General features: G+C 42.6%; 1 protein-coding gene across 1 annotated transcript in view; it reads left to right on the top strand.

Moving 5' to 3' along the window:
• Positions 1-4,107, top strand: part of LIPG (lipase G, endothelial type) — a 28,710-nt gene extending 24,603 nt beyond the window's left edge. Inside the window, 1 exon segment of the mRNA XM_032152339.2 lies at positions 1,423-4,107. Within this exon segment, the coding sequence (XP_032008230.2) occupies positions 1,423-1,444 (22 nt within the window). The 3' untranslated portion in view covers positions 1,445-4,107.
• Positions 4,108-19,269: the final 15,162 nt, after the last annotated feature.

Below are 19,269 nucleotides of genomic sequence, written 5' to 3'. Positions count from 1 at the left end.
GAGCACCGAGGCTCCAAGTGCTCAGATGAATCACCTTGCGTCTGTCTGGGTATCAATTATCAGGCAGCTGTGCCCATGCTCCGGGGTCCCCTGTGATTAACCGTTTGCCACCCCCAAGGCTGGGCTGCATCCCAGCTGCTCTGTCTCCTGGTTAGGAGTTCAACACAACCACAGGCACCATCATCACAGGACTCGTGCCGTCTAATTAAGGGACTCGGTCTAGCATAGGCTTGTATGATTTTCTACCGTTATAAGAATTGTAAATCTTTGTGTGTTTAAATGTATACGTTTCAAAGTGTTTCCACATGTATTAACTTCATTGATCCTCCAGACAACCATGTAGATTGGACACACCCAGGAAAGATGGCTAAGGAAGGCTATTCTTTTTTATTGAGACAGGGTCTTGCTCTGTCACCCAGGCTGGAGTACAGTGGCATGATCACAGCTCATTGCAGCCTCGACCTCCCTGAGCTCAGATGATCCTCCTACCTCAGCCTCCTGAGTAGCTTGGATTACAGCAATGTGCCACTATGCCTGGCTAATTTTTGTATTTTTTGTAGAGATGAGGTTTCACCGTGTTGCCCAGGCTGGTCTCTATCTCCTGGGCTCAAGTGATCCGCCTGCCTCAGCCTCCCAGTGCTGGGTTTGCAGGCATGAGCCACCGTGCCCAGTCAGGATGGCTATTCTCATGATAAAGGCTAAGGTATTTATTCTTCTTTCCCGCTTTGGAATTCATATACCTGAGAATGCTATGACTCACCCTCTCACTACTAATTTTAGAAAACAAGCTGTCCTTTTCCTTTCCTTCAAAAACAATAGGAGTCCAAGCAATAAATGAACACTAGGAAGTCATAGCATCATATGTAACATGTTCAGCATCCTCCCTCCTGACATGGATGCTGTTCACATGTTCACTGATAAGGAGCCTGAGATTCAGAGAGGTTCAGGTGTGTTCACGTAGCTGAGATTAGAATCCAGGTCTCCTAACTCTCAGTCTTGCCTCCTTTCTGCCAATACATTGTCTGTCTTGTATTTCTAGATCAAGGCAAAGAGGACACTTTGATAGTTCTCCCCACACTTGTGTGTCCGTGATTTTGTGTGTGTGTGTGTGTGTATGTGTGTGTGTGTGTATGTTGTGGGTGGATAATATGTAAATGTAAGAACTGTGATGTACTCAACTCAGGGTCCAGAGGGTGCTGCAGTGTGGTGTTTCTCAAAGTGCATCTGTGGCTTGTCAGGTTAGGGAGAGAAGGCAGCACTCGGGACCTTGTCCATTTATTCTGAAAGGAATGCAGGTAAAATAATCCCATAGGGGTGTCAGAAAGCTTTGTCTCGAGGTCAACAGAGCACACCCTGAATACAGGTTTGCACGTTTGCTGGTGCGTGAGCTAACAAATGCCCCTCTCACACGGTTTCTTTCAGTCCCACTGTGGAGCTTCCCTGAGGGTGCCTGGGCAAGTCTTGCCAGCAAGGCCCCAAGACTTCCTGCTATCCAAGCACATGGAGGAAAGTTACTGCTGAGGACCCACCCGATGGGAGGATTCTTCTCAGCCTTGACCCTGGAGCACCGGGCACAACTGGTCTCCTGTGATGGCTGGGACTCCTCGTGGGAGGGGACTGTGTGCTGCTATAGCTCTTGCTGCCTCTCTTGAATAGCTCTAACTCCAAACCTCTGTCCACACCTCCAGAGCACCAAGTCCAGATTTGTGTGTAAGCAGCTGGGTGCCCGGGGCCTCTCGTGCACACTGGATTGGTTTCTCAGTTGCTGGGCGAGCCTGTACTCTGCCTGACCAGGAATGCTGGCTCCAAAGAGGCCCTGTGTAGAAGGCTGTCAGCTGCTCAGCCTGCTTTGAGCCTTAGTGAGAAGTCCTTCCTATAGGAGCTGACTCATGTCAGGATGGCAGGCTTGGTACCTTGCTCGGGCCGTGGCTGTTGGGGTTGTCATGGGTTGCACTGACCATACTGCTTACATCTTAGCCATTCCGTCCTGCTCCCCAGCTCTCTCTCTGAAGCACACATCATTGGTTTTCTTATTTTTCTGTTGTTCATTTTTTAATTGAGCAAATGCCCATTGAACACTTAAAATTAATTAGAATATGGCAGTGGACATATTACTGAGCCTCTCCATTTGGAACCCAGTGGAGTTGGGGTTTCTAGACCCTCTTTCTGTTTGGATGGTATATGTGTATATGCATGGGGAAAGGCATTTGGGGCCTGGGGGAGGCTATAGGATATAAGCATCAGGGACCCTGAGGCTTTAAGTAGTTTCTATTTCTTCTTAGTTATTATGTGCCACCTCCCCTAGGAGTGACATGTTTGATCACTAGCAGAATAGCAAGCAGAGTATCATTCATGCTGGGGCCAGAATGATGGCCGGTTGCCAGGTATAACTGCTTTGGAGCAAATCTCTTCTGTTTAGGGTGATAGAAGGTATGACATATGTAATACACATCTGTGTACACAGAAACCAGCACCTGCTTGGCCGGGCGCGGTGGCTCACGCTTGTAATCCCAGCACTTTGGGAGGCCGAGGCGGGCGAATCACGAGGTCAGGAGATCGAGACCATGGTGAAACCCCGTCTCTACTAAAAATACAAAAAATTAGCCGGGCGCGGTGGCGGGCGCCTGTAGTCCCAGCTACTCGGAGAGGCTGAGGCAGGAGAATGGCGTGAACCCGGGAGGCGGAGCTTGCAGTGAGCCGAGATTGCGCCACTGCACTCCAGCCTGGGTGACAGAGCAAGACTCCGTCTCAAAAAAAAAAAAAAAAAAAAAAAAAAAAAAACCAGCACCTGCCAGACAGAGCTGGTTCTAAGATTTAATACAATGCTTTTTTTCCTCTTTGAAATATTTTGCTTTAATACCAGTGCCTTTTCTTGTTGAACTTCTTGGAAAAGCCACCAATTCTAGATCTTGATTTGAATTAATACACACAATATCTGAGACACTTATACTTTTCAAAAGATTTGTGTATGCATTACCTAATTAGAGTAGGGGGAGAAGGGCAGCTATTATTATCCCTACTTTACAAAACTGAGGCTTAGTGAGGTTCAGCCACATGCCTAGACTTATATACTAGTTAGTGGTGCAGCCAGGGAGAGGACTCAGATTTCCTGGGGGCAAAGTTTATCTCTGAAACTCCATGAAGACTTTTGCAGCCGATTCCCACCAATATGCCCCAGATGTGAGACAAACAAGGACTTTTTTTTTTTTTTATGGAGCCATCCATAAAATCCTAAGCCCTTTTATTAATGTATAACCAGGAGAACATCTGTGCCAACGGTTGGACTTTTTATGGCTGAGATTCGGGAAGAAGTGTGACACCAAGCAGGAGAGGAAGAATGATTTTCTTTGTACTTACGTTTTCTAAGGACATTGTTTTAATCTGTATCATGCCAAAGTTGTATCACTGTTAAACTTCTGAAGACATAACCAGTTGAGTCTTAATTCAAGATATGTTCTCAAGCCAATTGTGTGCTTCTCTTGTTTCTGTGATTGCTTTCTAGCCAAAGCGAAGCTTGTACAGGTTGAGTATCCCTTATCCAAAATGCTTGGAACCAGAAGTGTTTCAAATTTTAGATTATTTTCAGATTTTGGAATATTTGCATATACATAATGAGATATTTTGGGAATAGGACCCGAGCCTAAACACAAAATTCATTTATGTGTCATTTACACCTTATCCACATAGCCTGAGGATAATTTTATACGATATTTTAAATAGTCATGTATACGAAGCATAGTTTGTGGTGAGTAACTTATGTGAGGGGTTTTCCCATTTGTTGTCTTGTTGGTGCTCAAAAAGTTTTGGATTTTGGAGCATTTCGGATTTTGGATTTTTGGATTAGGGATGCTCAACCCATGTTATTGGCTGTACATCCTGGTCACTTCTGACTTCTGTTTTTACTAATGGAAGCTTTGCGAACTGAATTCTCAGTGGGCTGTATATTTATACACCTGGCTTGAAGCCTTAATTGTATATAATGATGCTTTTTAAAAAAAGCTATTTAGAAGACTATTTATTTCTCAAGTGTATATAATGTACAAAAACAAATATATGGTTAGTTTTTACTTAAGGTTAACCAATTTCAGGATTAAAATTTTTAAATAGTAAAATAATAAAAAATTATAAAGTTCTTAATGGTCTGGCAACTCAATTCTTTTTTTCTTTTCTTTCCTTTTTTTTTTTTTTTTGAGATAGAGCCTCTCTCTGTTGCCCAGGCTGGAGTGCAGTGGCAGTCTTGGCTCACTACAACCTCTGCCTCCTGGGCTCAGGTGGTCCTCCCACCTCAGCCTCCTGAGTAGCTGGGATTACAGAGATGCATCACCATGCCTGGCTAATTTTTGTATTTTTAGTAGAGACGGGGTTTCACCATGCTGACCAGGCTGGTCAGGCTGGGTTCGAACTCCTGGCCTCAAGTGATCCGCCTGCCTCAGCCTCTGAAAGTTCTGGGATTATAGGTGTGAGCCACTGTGCCTGGCCAATTCTTAAAGTTTGAAAGAATTATAGCTGCCCCAACCTAGAGCCTGACAAAAAGTTACTCTACTATAAGGCATATTCTTTACTTGACACTCATCGTTGGCAGAAGTGGACAGCAATTCACTAAAGAACCAGAACAAGAACATCATTTCACTAAAGACGAGAAGAAAAATTATTTCAATTGTAGCAGCTTGAAGGCCTGAAGGTGGATGTTAGGAAGAACAGGGAGCATGGCTAGACACTGGGGAGCGTTAGTGAGATTATTAGGTTTGGTTGAATTGGAACTAGATATCAGTGACTTAGACCAGAGGGAAGCTGATTTCTCTATTGGTTAAAGTCCCAGCTGGTAGTAAGGTTCTATTCTACAGGCCAAGAGGGGTGCAGGTTCTTAGTTTTTCACTGTGCCATTCGTAGGGTATTCCTTGCATCCCCACAGCCCAGGGGTCCCCTACCAGCCAATGGAAAGCCAGAAAAGGGAAGCGATGAACAGTCTCCTCTTACAGACATGACTGAGAAGTTGCCTACATTCTATTGGCCAGAAATCCATGGTCACATGACAGGCTGGGAAATACAGTCTTTATTTAGGGTGCCCATGGGCCCTGCTGAAGATTCAATTACTATTTATTTATTTAAAATTGACATATAATAATTATACATATTTGTGGGGAAAATAGTGATGTTTTGATACATATAAGGTATAGTGATCATATTGGAATAATTAGCATATCCATCCTCTCAAACATGTATCATTTCTTTGTGTTGGGAACATTCAATATCCTCCTTCTAGTTACTTGAAACCATATTTTATTAACTCTAGTTTTACCCTACAGTGGTATAGGACACTAGAATTTATTCCTCCTGTCTAGCTGTAATCTTGTTTGTTTTGTTTGGTGTTTTTTGTTTTATTGTTTTTTTTGGGATGGAGTCTTGCTCTGTAGCCCAGGCTGGAGTGCAATGGCATGATCTTGGCCCACTGCAACCTCCACCTCCTGGGTTCAAGTGATTCTCCCGCCTCAGCCTCCCAAGTAGCTGGGATTACAGGCATGCACCACCACGCCCAGCTAATTTTTGTATTTTTAGCAGAGACAGGGTTTCACCATGTTGGCCAGGCTGGTCTTGAACTCCTGACTTCAAGTGATCCACCTACCTTGGCCTTCCAAACTGTTGGGATTACAGGTGTGAGCCACCGCGCCAAGCCACTAGCTGTAATTTTGTATCTTTTAACAATTCTGTCCCTATTTCCCCTTTCCCCCTACCAATTACTATTTATTAAAAGGGAAATTGGATCTTGCCATCCATTTATCAGGAATTAATTTTTCTCTGCTAAAGCCAGCGAGATAGACCAGAGTACCCTTTAAATGATTAAATCCTGTAGTCAATTTTTAGTAATCTTAAATTGATCTATGACTATGAAGTATAACGCATTACATCAATTTGACTTTATTTCTGGTCTTAAGTGTGAAAACATTTTTAAATGACAAGGAAGTTTTTTGTAAGGGGCTTTAAAGATGGTGGAAACTCCACTGTCCATCTCTACCAAGGACATTCTGAAACCAGGCTTGATAATGGCTGTAGGGAGTTGGGTCAGACAATAAGAGGTAAGTTCTTAACTTGGTTCAGATGTCGGAGGAAAGCAGAAAATGGTGTCTCTGGCATACTAAAGAAAATTGTTGAAATTTCCCAAAGGAAGGGTCATAGCCTGGTTGACTTCAAGTGCCTTGTTTGACTTGGGGGTTCAGTTACTAATTAGAGTCAGGGGAACTTCCACAGGACTTCCTTTGACTCTCCAAACAAGCTGAAGCCCCAGACCCCTTGGAAGGATGGATACAAAGTAGGTACTAGAACAGTCTTTGTCATCCAATATGGTATTTCTCAGGTGTCACCTCTGTGTTCAGAGCTACCCTGAGCCCTCTGCCATGTAAGCTCTCTGACGGCACAGATTTTTATCTGACTTGATTTCTGCCATTATCTTAGAAGCTAGAATAGTGTCTGGAACATCATGGGTGTTCAATGAATATTTAAATAAATAGATGAAATTAGATATAAGAAACTAGGTCCTTAAACAGGCAGGAGGTAATCTGGGAAAAGAGCAGTTAGTTTGGCATTAGAATTCTTGGTGTGTCATCCACCATTATGTGAGCTTAAGGCTAAATACAGCCTTTCTGAGTCTCTATCTGCTCATTTAAGAAAGAGAGACAATACTGCTCAGGGTTGTTGTGTATGTTAAAGGTACGTGGTAAAAAAGAAAGTATTCGTGTTTTGTAAACATTTGAATTGATAAGAGGACAGTGTGAGACAAAGATAAAATCCTGGCTGGGCGTGGTGGCTCACCCCTGTAATCTCAGCACTTTGGGAGGGTGAGGTGGGAGGATCACGAGGTCAGGAGTTCGAGACCAGCCTGGCCAATATGGTGAAACCCCATCTCTGATAAAAATACAAACATTAGCTGGGTGTGGTGGCACGTGCCTGTAGTCCCAGCTACTCCGGAGGCTGAGGCGGAAGAATCGCTTGAAGCTGGGAAATGGAGTTTGCAGTGAGCTGAGATCACGCCACTGCACTCCAGCCTAGGCAACAGAGTGAGACTCCATCTCAAAATAAAATAAAATAAAATAGAATAGAATAAAATAAAATCCTTTCCACATATATGTGGAAATTTTATGTATGATAAAAGGGGCCTATTAATCTTTGGGAAAGGAATGGATGGATGATGAGAAAGTAGGCTCATCTGATAAAGAGAAACAAAATTAGATTCCTATTTTAACATGCAACAAAGATGAATTCCAAAATACCTATTGGGTACTATGCTTATTACCTGAGTGACGAAATAATCGGTACAGCAAACTCCTGTGACACACCATTTAACTATATAACAAACCTGCATACGTACCCCTGAACCTAAAATAAAAGTTAAAAAACCATCAACGCCCCAAAACAAAAATGAATTCCACCTGAATAAAAGGTATACATGTGAAAGTCATCATGCTAATAGATATTATGAAATATAAATTCAAAACCTGTATAGAAACTGAAAAAATGTAAAATGTCACAATTAGAATAAGAAAATTTCAATAGAACAATGAATATTAAATAAATTTAAATGCTAATAAAATGTACTCCTTAGGGCCGGGCACGGTGGCTCATGCCTGTAATCCCAGCACTTTGGGAGGCCGAGGTGGGTGGATCACCTGAGGTCAGGAGTTTGAGACCAGCCTGGCCAGTGTGGTGAAACCCTGTCTCTACTAAAAAATACAAAAAGTTAGCTGGGCGTGGTGGTGGGCACCTGTAATCCCACCTACTTGGGAGGCTGAGGCAGGAGAATCACTTGAACCCAGAAGGCAGAGGTTGCAGTGAGCCTAGATAATGGCACTGTACTCCAGCCTGGGCAACAAGAGCAAAACTCTATTTCAAAAAAAAAAAAAAAAAAGGCCACAGAAATGTCCATCCAGCAGGTGGACAATTACCCTTTTGTCAGCCATTCCTCTGTTGCTGACCATCAGATCCACATTTCTTTTCTGTCGGCCCTGGTGCCCCCTGGTGCCCCCTTTCCTGGCCCCTGTGACATATTGTAATGTGGCTCCAAGCATTTCCCCCCCTCATATCCCTCAAGTGCTCCATTTTCCAAATGCATTTGACTTCCTACTCCCTTAGCCCCAGCTCTCTGGTATTCTGTGTAGCTGACTTCCACCAAGGATCTGTTGGGAGCTTGTAACTGAACTGAAGTCATGCACATTGTCAATGGCTAGTAGACCTTTACCTGGCCCAGAGTTGTCTGCATTGTTTAAAGAAGATATTTGTTAATACAAATTAATCTTTGATTTGCATGGAGGCGGTAGATCAAATCAAAAGGAAAGTTTCCCCTCCCTAGCAAGCAAACTCAGAAACAAACAAACAAACAAACAAACAAACAGCAAGAAACAAAAGGAAAGGTTCCTGTTGGGGTAGGGAAACAGTGGAGCAGGGCAGCCACCTTACTGGATCTGCTTGGGCTAGATCTGCTTGGGAATCTTTCTTCTAATTGAGGCCCCTAAAATATTCCTGATTTTCACAGTTGATTTCATTCCTTCCCTCCTGAACTTACAGAGCCTTTCGGTAAACACCAGTATTTGTCCCTCCCCGCGTATGCCCAGTGGTTTCCACGGCAGCAACGGTTGCCATAGAGAGGTGAAGAGAGGTGTCGGTGCCCTCTTTTGTAACTGTGGGTTATCTATAAATTGGGGGTGGCCTCTCCTAAAAAAGATTAATATGTAAATGAAAGGAATAAGAATCAAACAAATATAAATCAGGGCTCAAGTCATTTGTTTTTCTAAACCTCTGTGGTTATCCATACCATTTAACCTTGACTTTCCTTAAATCATACGGGTGCGTGTGTGTGTGCAGAGGGGAAGGGCTGCAAGAAGACTCTGGAAGCTAGGACAGGTCTGAGCAGGTGAGGGCTCGGGCCCAGAGGCCAGCTGGGGCAGCAGGGAACAGAGTTATCTGGGCCATTTGCTAATTATCTCAGCCCAGACGAGTCTGCACGCTATGTGGTTTAATACCTTCACCAGAGGCAAATGGTTTTGGACTCACAAGAATTGTTCATGGCCAGAGGCAATGGACAGATGCCACATGAGAAAGGCCTGAGGCCAGGAACGGAGGCAGGGTTATCTCACTGGAATGGAGAAGCTAAAATGACATTATCTTTACTTCTGCCCTGGTTATTTTCCCAAGGCAACTTCAGTGGGCTTGTTTTGAAGTCAAAACCTCAACTATTTATTGCGAGAGAGAGCATTCCATAATGACCTCAATAATTCATTTTCATTTTCATTTTCCTGCCAGAGATGTCAGTCTTACTATTCATCCTGTATCCTCTATTAGATACACAGAGCTTCTTCCTCCTGCTTAGGCTGCCCCAAATTCCATATAGGATTATTTTTGAAGAATATATATCAGCCAAAAAGAGGTCCTGGAAATGTGGCTTCACAACCCTGGGGTTTGTTTCCCTGGCTGCTGCCTCTCTCTCTCTCTTTTTAAATTTTTTTTGGAGACAGGGTATGGCTGTGTGGCCCAGGCTGGAGTGTGGTGGCGCCATCACTGCTCACTGCAGCCTCGACCTCCTGGGCTCAAGCAATCCTCCCACTTCAGCCTCCCAAATAGCTGGGACTACAGATGTACTCCACTATGCCTGGCTAAATTTTGAATTTTTTGTAGAGATGGGGTTTTGCCATGTTGCTCAGGTTGGTCTCAAACTCCTGGGCTCAAGCAATCCACCCACCTTGGCCTCCCAAAGTGCTGGGATTAGAGGCATGAGCCATCGGGCCTGGCCATGCTGCCTCTCTCTCCTTCAAGGTAGACTTCCTCTTTCCTTCCCCTTCTCCCTGCTTCTTTCTCCTTCTCCCCTCCTCCTCCTCTTCTCCTTCTCCTTCTTCTTCTCACAGCTTTTTATTGAGTTATAACAGGCACACAATAAACTGCACATGGGTAAATCATATAATTTGACATTTTGGTACAGGAAATCACCACGAAACTAAAAGCATTCCCACATCGAGATTGTGAACATACCACCACCAGAAGTTTTCTTGTGCCCCTTTGTAATTCTTCCCACTCCCCTCTCCGCAGGTTGTCCCTGATCTGCTTTTTGTCCTTGTAGATTAGTTGCATTTTCTAGAATTTTGTATAAGTGGAGTGTATCTACAGTATGTTCTCCTTTGTGTCTGCTTTTTGTACTCAGCATAATTATTTTGAGATTCATCCACGTCTTTGCATGGATCAGTCATCTATTCCATTTTATTGCTAAGCAGTATTCCACTGTATAGATAAATAACATTTTGTTTATCTATTTACTTGTTGATGAACTTTAAGTTGTTTCCAGTTTTGAGTTACTATGAGTAACGCTACTATGAACATTTGCATATGAATCTTTGTATGGACATGCAGTTTCATTTCTTTTGGGAGTAGGATAGCTGGATCATATGGAATATATATTTAACTTTTAAATAATGTATATGGAATGTATATTTAACTTTTAAATCATAAGGAATGTATATTTAACTTTTAAATAAACTGCCAAACTGTTTTCCAAAGTGGTTGTACCATATTACATTGCCACCAACAATGTATGAGAATTCCAGTTGTCCTTGTATTCTCTCCAACATTTGATATCGTTGGTCTTTTCAATTTTAGTCATGCTAACAGATATATCATGGTACCTCATTGTATTTTAACTTGCATTTACCTAATGACTAATGATGCTGAGTATATTTTAACGTATTTATTTGCCATTGACATATTTTCTTTGGTGAAGTATCAGTTCAAATCTTTTGTCCATTTTGAGGGAGGTTGTTTGCTTCTTATTGAGTGTTGGGCATTCTTTATGTAATGGATATAAGTTCTGGACATAAGTTCTTTATCAGATAAATGCTTTGGAAATGCTTTCTCCCAGTTCATTATTTATCATTTCATTCTCACATTATTGTCTTTTAAAGAGTGGAAGTTTTACATTTTGATGAAATATAATTTATCCATTTGTCCTTTTAGAGATGTTGCTTTTAGTATCATCTGTAAGAAGTTCACAAAGACAAACACCTGGTTGGTGGGGAGGGGCTAGGGGAGGTGGGTCACACCAACCAGGTGTTTGTCTTGAGAACTCATCCCAGTAAACTTCTGCATGCAAATCTCCATCTCAGACAGTAATTCCTGGGGAATCCAACCTAAGACAGATGATTATTTCCTAATCAGTTTGCAAATAATGCAAGGATTATTAACTAATTAATTAAAGGATTGTTAACTATCAATCTTCAGGCAGCCTGGGAGGCTCAGGTATGAGAGATGGGAAAAACAGAAAGGCAGTTTGTCAGTGGCCCCAGATGGCGTAGAGTCCAAGTCACTTGCCTTAGTCCAAGGGGCTTTCCCTCTCACACCTCACATCACTGAGTGAATCCACCTGACAGTGGGAGGGGGAGAAAGCACCTGGCAGGCTTCTGCCTTCTCAGCGTGTCAGGGACCTGGATGACACAATGAGGAGAGAGAGGGAAAGAGGGAGACTTTCTGTATAGGGCCAAGGGAAGCTGAACAGAGGCTCACCCACTGGGAACAGGGGATCACAGCATCGGAACGGAGCCCTGATGAGGAAGGTAGAGAAGACGACTTTGTAGCTTTTCTCAATTCCTGTTCAATGGGGGCGGAGGTGGGAGATGAGAAGTCAGAGGAAATTGTACCAGAGGTACTATCAGATTGAACGTTATGGTATTCACACATTTTTATTCACCTATGGATGTTGATGAAACCCAGAGTTAACAGAACCAAGGGGTGGGCGAACAAGATCTAACAGATGTGTTTCCTAATTGCTCTTCTTTGCCACAGACATTAACCAAAATTGTGTCTTCCACCTTGACATAAATCTTGTCCTATTCTGTCCCAAGGGTATGTGCCCCACTTTTTTTAAGTTAGATAGTGCCTTCAAAAAAAGACTTGGGCTGGCCAAGCATGGTGGCTCATGACTACCCTCCCAGCTACTTGGGAGGCTGAGGCAGGAGGATAGCATGAGCCCAGCGGCTCAAGACCAGCCTGAGCAATATCGCAAGACTCTGTCTCTAAAAAAGTTTTAAAATGAACAATCTTGGGCTTCCTCACGTCGGTGAGCTTCACTTTATACAGCAGAGATACTTACATATATTTTTTGTAAATTTAATTGTAAAATAATGATGAATACATTAATTGTATTATAAAGTCCTTTCACCTATGTTCCCTCATTTCACCTTTATAATAATCTATGTGGTAGGTATTTGTCCTTGGCAGAGGAGAACGCTGAGTTCAAGGAGGTAAGTGGCAGGTACTAGGCATCTTAGTGAAAAAACTTGGATTTAAACTTGGTTTCATGGATACTAAAGCCTGAGCTGTATCCTTCCCTTACAAGTACTGCAAGAATTTGCCTTTCTGATGACTCCTCTAGTGAGTCTCTCTCTCCTCTCACAGAGAAATATGATTGGACAAGGTAGGTCAGATGAGTCCTTCACGGCCAGCTCTTACACAGACAGGCATAGGGGAAATTCGAGTAGTATATCATATCTTTAGGTTTCATGCCTGGCTTTGGGGGAAAGGGGTTCTGGTTTCTATGACCTGCCTTGGGGAAGAAATCTGGATATTCATCTGTTATCAGGTGGGGGCCGCCTGCTTTCTTTGGGAGAGCATCCATTAAAACACTTTCTCATAAGAAAATGGACAGTGAAGAAATAATCTCTCTAGTGCGTCAGGCTGGTGGGAGATTGGCAGTTGCCAAGATTTCCAAACTTGCCCAACTGGCTCTCTGGGGACAACTAGTATCACACACATTCCTGAAGAATGGCCTGGAGATGTTTTACAAGCAGAATCTCCTCCTGTGATAGGAAGGGACGCCACCTGGAAAGAGGAGCAGCTACGGAAACAGGAGGTGCAAGGTGGAGGAATCTATGAACTGAGTCCTGGACACGCTCCAGCTATCAGGTAGGCTCAGAAAGTTCTGGAAGTCATGAAACCAGGCCCTTTTCAGGCCTATCACATTTAGTCCTCACTGTACTGGTGTGAGGCCAGTTTTTCTTTCCTTTATTTCAAATGGGAAACAGAGTCTTGGAGAGGCTGAAACGCCAAGACTTAGCAAATGTAAGTGGCGGTTAGGAATTGAGCCCAGGTCCTCTGACTCTAAATCTGTTGTTTTTAATCACTGTGTCGTACTGAATATAGAGTGAGGCAGGATAATGAATTGTATTGCATTCAGACCCATATTTAAAATATTTCTTCAACATTTGCTTAGTGAGGGGAGAGACGCTGGTGGCGGGGGGAGGGGCAGGGCAGCATCTGGCACGCACTCTTCAATTAGCAGAGTCCGCTAGGTCATGTAATGCTCCTCCCGCCTTGTAAGACAGACCAGAGCTGCTCTGTGCTTACCTGAGCTTATTATCAGGAGACATCGTCTTTCCTACCTCCACCCGCCCATCAGAGAATCCCTCACAAGCACAGGTAGTCTGGACCCTGAGAGGTGGCCTCTTGTAAACGGTGTTGCCAGAAGGGTGGTATGCTGAATTCTGGTTCCCCAGGCACTGCCACTGTTTCCCATATGGTCAGGCCACAGGCCACATCCGAGGGTCTCAGAAAACAAAACCCCAAAATGAAGGTCTCAGAATCAGCTCTGTCTGCCCTCCTGCCCTCCTATCTCCGGCCTCTCATTCTCCCCCGAGGCTAGCCATGCAAACTAGACTCCCTCTTCCCCAAGGCGGGTCATAGAAACCAGAACCCCTTTCCCCCAAAGCCAGGCATGAAACCGAAAGATATCATATACTACTTGAATTTCCCCTTTGCCTGTCTGTGTAAGAACTGGCCATAAAGGAATCATCTGACCTACCTTGTCCAGTCATATTTCTACATGGCTGTTCATACTTGGTTGAATCTAAGCATAAAAATGAAGTTTCCGCTTCATCTTTGGGTCATAACACCCCCATTCCAGAGAGGGTCCTGCCCAACCCAGAAGGAAGACATGCTGCACAGAGATGCCAAGAAGAATCCAGACAGGACTTGCTGGGTTTCCCCATTCATTGCTTTTTTATTTTTAATTATTATTATTTTTTTTTTGAGATGAGTCTTGCTCTGTTGCCCAGGCTGGAGTGCAATGGTGCAATCTCGGCTCACTGCAACCTCCACCTCCCAGGTTCAAGCAATTCTCCGCCTCCTCCTGAGTAGCTGGGATTACAGGTGCCTGCCACTGCACCTGGCTAATTTTTGTATTTTTAGTAGAGACGGGGTTTTGCCATGTTGGCCAGGCTGGTCTCGAACTCCTGACCTCAGGTGATCCACCCGCCTTGGCCTCCCAAAGTGCTGGGATTACAGGCATGAGCTCCCCATTCATTCTATTAGCATTAATCCTACCCTTTTTGTCCAATCATATTTCTACAAGGCTGTCTGTACTTTACTGAATCTAAGTATAAAAATGAACACTTTCCCCTGTATCTTTGGGTCTTTATTCTGAAGACTCCTGGCATCATGTAAAACTGTGATCCAATAAATTTGTATGCCTTTTCTTATATCAATCTGCCTTTTGTCAGTGATTTCCAGCTAACTTTCAGAGGGCGATAGGGAAGTTTTCCCTTGGTCCCTGTGTAAGCAATTGCCAAGAGGTTTGTTGGAGAGCTCCTGTTCTGCCTCCTGGCCTTACGGTAGCTGCTACTATGCTCTGCCCAGAACTGGGCTCCTGACGGGGGATGCTGGCCCCACTGGCTAAATGGCTGCACCCTGCCCATCCTCCCTCTGGCCACACTCCCTTGTTGTGCAGTGGGGACCTGGCTCTTGTTTCCAGTCATTGCTACCTGCTGTGGGTGGCTTCCTCTCAGACTACACCTCCTGCATCCCCTCAGAATGCAAACAGTCCAGGAAATCAGATGACATCCCTATCTATATGCTTTACTCTGGAGAAAGTTTGGATTACATGAAGACCATCTTCAAGGAAGTGCACTCCAGCTTTGCACATCATGATAAATAAGCGAGGACTTCTCCACTCCATTCTCTTCTCTGTCTGTCATCATCAGTGTACTTCATTAAGGCTGAAGTCCACAGCATTTTGGCTGAATATCAGTCCAACCGAATATTTTTAAAACTGTAATTTTATATAGTAATTCAGACACTTTTCCATCAAGGATTTAGTAGTCTACCAAGAATTCAGTCCATGGTATGGTAGAAATATTTACCGTACTCAAACCAGTTTTAACAGTGAGCAAAGATAAGCTAAAAGCTTGTGCACAGATAAGTATGGGTGTGTGAGAATAAAAGAGAGGTACAGAAACGGACAAACATGACTGGAGGCGACTGGCAAGGAAGACCCAGCAAGAGCCTGCACCTGCTGGAATGCACTCATCAGAATCCTAATTACCATTAGAGGAAAAGAAAGACAAATGATCAATGTAACGTTCCCTGAGCCAGGACTAAACAAGCCTAGAGGCGCTAAGGAGTCACTGGTCCTAATCTGTGCAAAATCAGGAAGTGTTACTATGGTATTAACTAGTATAACAAGATTCACCTGAGCTCTAAAGATGTGCAAATTATTCCATAAATAAAAGACTCCGGAAGAATACTCAGCTGGTGCTTGCAGAATGAGCTTGAACTTTCTGCAGGATGTTACAGGCCTTGGATCATCCCAGCCTGAAGATGTGTACATGATTTCTCAGCAACTCCTGGTGGCTTTGCCCAAACTCCATGAAGGCAGAATTGGCTGACACTGCTGAGGAGTGACACTTCATGGTACACGAAGGCCAGGGGAAGATGCTGGCGCATCGGGTCTGGCCACCACAGGGAAGGTGGGACAGTTGTGAACATCTGACTGTGGATGTAATATCTGAATGATAATGTGTTATCCATGTGACGGTAATTTTCTTTTATTTTGTTCTGGAATTTTGGCTCTCATGTATAACAGATAAATGCTCTAATAATGACTTAATAAATGGTCTCCAAATTCCCTTAGGAAAGGTAAGGAGTAATTAATTAAAACAACAAAAGTGAAGTGTGGTAAATGTAAACGGTCCAAGAGAATGAACTCTGCTGACTTCTCTCCTTGCACTAATTTATTTCTATTCCAAGTCTTAGGGTCATCAACAGGATTCTTGTTTTTCCTGGTTCTTTTGGGAAGCAAAAAGCATTTTATTTTTAGAGCTCAAGTGATATGGTAGGCATTGTTCAGATCAGATTCTAGTAACAGGCAAAACCACAGAAGTCACTCAAACCCGTGGCGTGAAGAAACAACACAGTGTATAGAATGAGGAGGATGGGAATATTTTAAAGTTAAAAATAAGTAAGGTTCACCAGCAAAAGTGGAAGAGTAGGTAGCTCCAAGGGTCTGTCCCTCCACAGAAACATGGAAAACTGCAGCAAAATCTGTCAGTATTAATTTTGTCAAAACTCTGAAAACAGTCACTGGTTTATAGCAACCAAACAATGAATAAATAGATTAAAAAAAAAAAACAAAAATGGTAGGCTGGGCATGGTGGCTCACGCTTGTAATCCCGGCACTTTGGGAGGCCGAGGCGGGCGGATCACGAGGTCAGGAGATCAAGACCACGGTGAAACCCTGTCTCTACCAAAAATACAAAAAATTAGCCGGGCGTGGTGGCGGGCGCCTGTAGTCCCAGCTACTCGGAGAGGCTGAGGCAGGAGAATGGCGTGAACCCGGGAGGCGGAGGTTGCAGTGAGCCAAGATCGCGCCACTGCACTCCAGCCTGGGTGACAGAGCAAGACTCCGTCTCAAAAAAAAAAAAAAAAAAAAAAAAAATGGTAGAAGAGCTTTGCCATATTCTTACCTACCCTTGTCTCACCCGCCTCCTCAGCAAGGCAGCAGTCCTGAAGACTGCAGCCTGCATTCCAAGTGTGGATCTTGGTCCCTGATTCTGGAAGGAGAAGAGCAAGGCTTATTCTCAAAGAATTGTGTGTTTGTATGTTCTAACCTGTCTATGGGCTACCTAAAGGACTAATGCGAAGCTCTTGTCTTTGTTTCACCTAACTCAGAACTTATTCGTTGTGAAGGAGCATCTATATGCAGGGAATTCCTGGAAAACATTGCTGGAAAAATGAACAATCCTCTACTGCCTGGGCCAAAAGATTACAATTAAGGTAAGCAACTGATCACCAAAAGCTGGGAGGAAAAGTTGGGAGAGAGTTTTATTGGGAAATGAGGGCATTGAACTGTGTCCACTGTGAATTTAGAAAGCCACCTGCACGTCCAGGACAGGATAAATGCTCACGAAACATCTGAGAAGACCTTATGTTTTCAGCTCTGGCTGGTCTTTAGACTTGGAACCAGCAGGAAGTGAAGGCTAAGGCAGCGTTGTAAATAACATGGCTAAGCATTGAAGGAGGATCCCAACACAGAGCCCCATTGCAATGACTAGGAGAGTTTTTCCCCCCTCCCTTTTCTTTTCTATTTTTGGCTTCTGGTGTTCAAGGGGATCTCTGTCAAGACACTAGCTGATTACAAGCTAGAGGAACAGAGATCTCAGAGATCACATATGACAAAGAATATAGGCTTTACAAAGATAGTTTAGAAAAGTCACTAAGCAAATGAATAGATACAACCCATAGCAAGCAATGAAAATAAATCCTGAGTAGGGGGAAGAATCTGATTTCCAGAGTTAAAGATTCTGTTTTAAACAAAAAGGTATGAAGCATGTAAAGAAACAAGGAAGTATGGTTCATTTACAGAAGAAATTAACACAAACTATTGCTGAGGAAGCACAGACATTGAACTTACTAGACAAAGACTATAAATCAAAAGTCTTAAATATGCGCAAAAAGCTAAAGCAAACCAAAATAATGATGTATGAACAAATAGAAAATATCAAGGAAGAGATAGAAATCATCATAGGAAGCCAAGCAGAAATTCTGGAACTGAAAAGTGTATTGACGTTGTTAACATGGCAATAATCCCCTAACTCATCTACAGATTCAATGCAATCTCTATCAAAACCTCAGTTGGGTTCTTTGTAAAAATTGACAAGCTGATTCTAACATTTATATGGAATTACAAGGGGTCCTGAGTAGCCAAAACAATCTTGAAAAGGAAGAATAAAATTGAAGGACCAGCATTTACTGATTTTAAAACTTACTACAAAGCCATACCAATCAAAATCGTGTGGTGCTGTCATAAGTATAGACATATAGATCAGTGGAATATAGACTCCAGAAATAAACACGTACTTCTCTAGTCAGTTGATGTGCAACAAGGGTGCTAAGACCATTCAGTGTGGGAAACAATAATCTCTTCAACAATGGTGCTGGGACAACTGAATATTTACATGCAAATGAATAAAGTTGGATCTTATCTGACACTATACAAAAATTAACTAAAAATGGATCAATGACCTAAATATAAGCAGTAAATCTATAAAATTCTTAGAAAAAAACATAGGAATGACTGTTAATGACCTTGGATTTAGCTATGGATTCTTAGATATAACAACAAAAGCATGAGTAATGAAAGAAAAATAGATAAATTATACTTCATCAAAATTAAAACTTTTGTGCATCAAAAGACATATCAAGAAAGTGGAAAGACAACCTAGAGAATGGGAGAAAATATTTGCAAATCGTATATTTGATAAAAGACTTATATCCCAAATAAAGAACAACTCAAAAAACCCCCCAACTAACCCAATTATAAATGAGCAAAGGACATGAATACACATTTCTCCAAAGAAAATATACAAATGGCCAATAAGCCCATGTATATACGCACAAAATTATTAGTTATCCAGAAAATGCAAGTTAAAACCACAGTTAAAACCACTTTGTACTCACTAGGATGAGCATAATAAGATGTACAGATAATAACAAGTGTGGACAAGGATGTGAAGAAGTTGGAATGCACATACACTGCTCGTGGGAATGTAAATTGATGCAGTCCTTTTGGATAACACTTTGGCAGTTCCTTTAAAAGTTAAATAGTTATCACATGACCCAACAATTCTACTCCTAAGTAAATACCTGGAGTAATTGAAAATATATGTCTACACAGAAACTTGTACATGAATGTTCATAGTAGCATTATTTGTAATACCCAAACGGTGGAAACAACCCGAATGTCCATCAACTGAAGAAAGGTTAAGCAAAATATGGCCTATCAATACAATGGAGTAACAGTCATAAAAAGGAATTACGTTCTGATGTGGATGAACCTTGAAAATATAATTCTACATGTATATTCATTGCAGCAGTATTCACAATAGCAAATAAATGGAATCAACCTAAATGTCCACCATCATGCATTTAGGTAGGTGAGATAATTCTTTTTTTTTTTTTTTTGAGACA

The sequence above is a fragment of the Hylobates moloch genome, unplaced genomic scaffold, assembly GCF_009828535.3.
Source record: "Hylobates moloch isolate HMO894 unplaced genomic scaffold, HMol_V3 SCAFFOLD_5, whole genome shotgun sequence".
Lineage (NCBI taxonomy): Eukaryota > Metazoa > Chordata > Mammalia > Primates > Hylobatidae > Hylobates > Hylobates moloch.
This window is presented reverse-complemented; position numbering and strand designations above follow the sequence as displayed.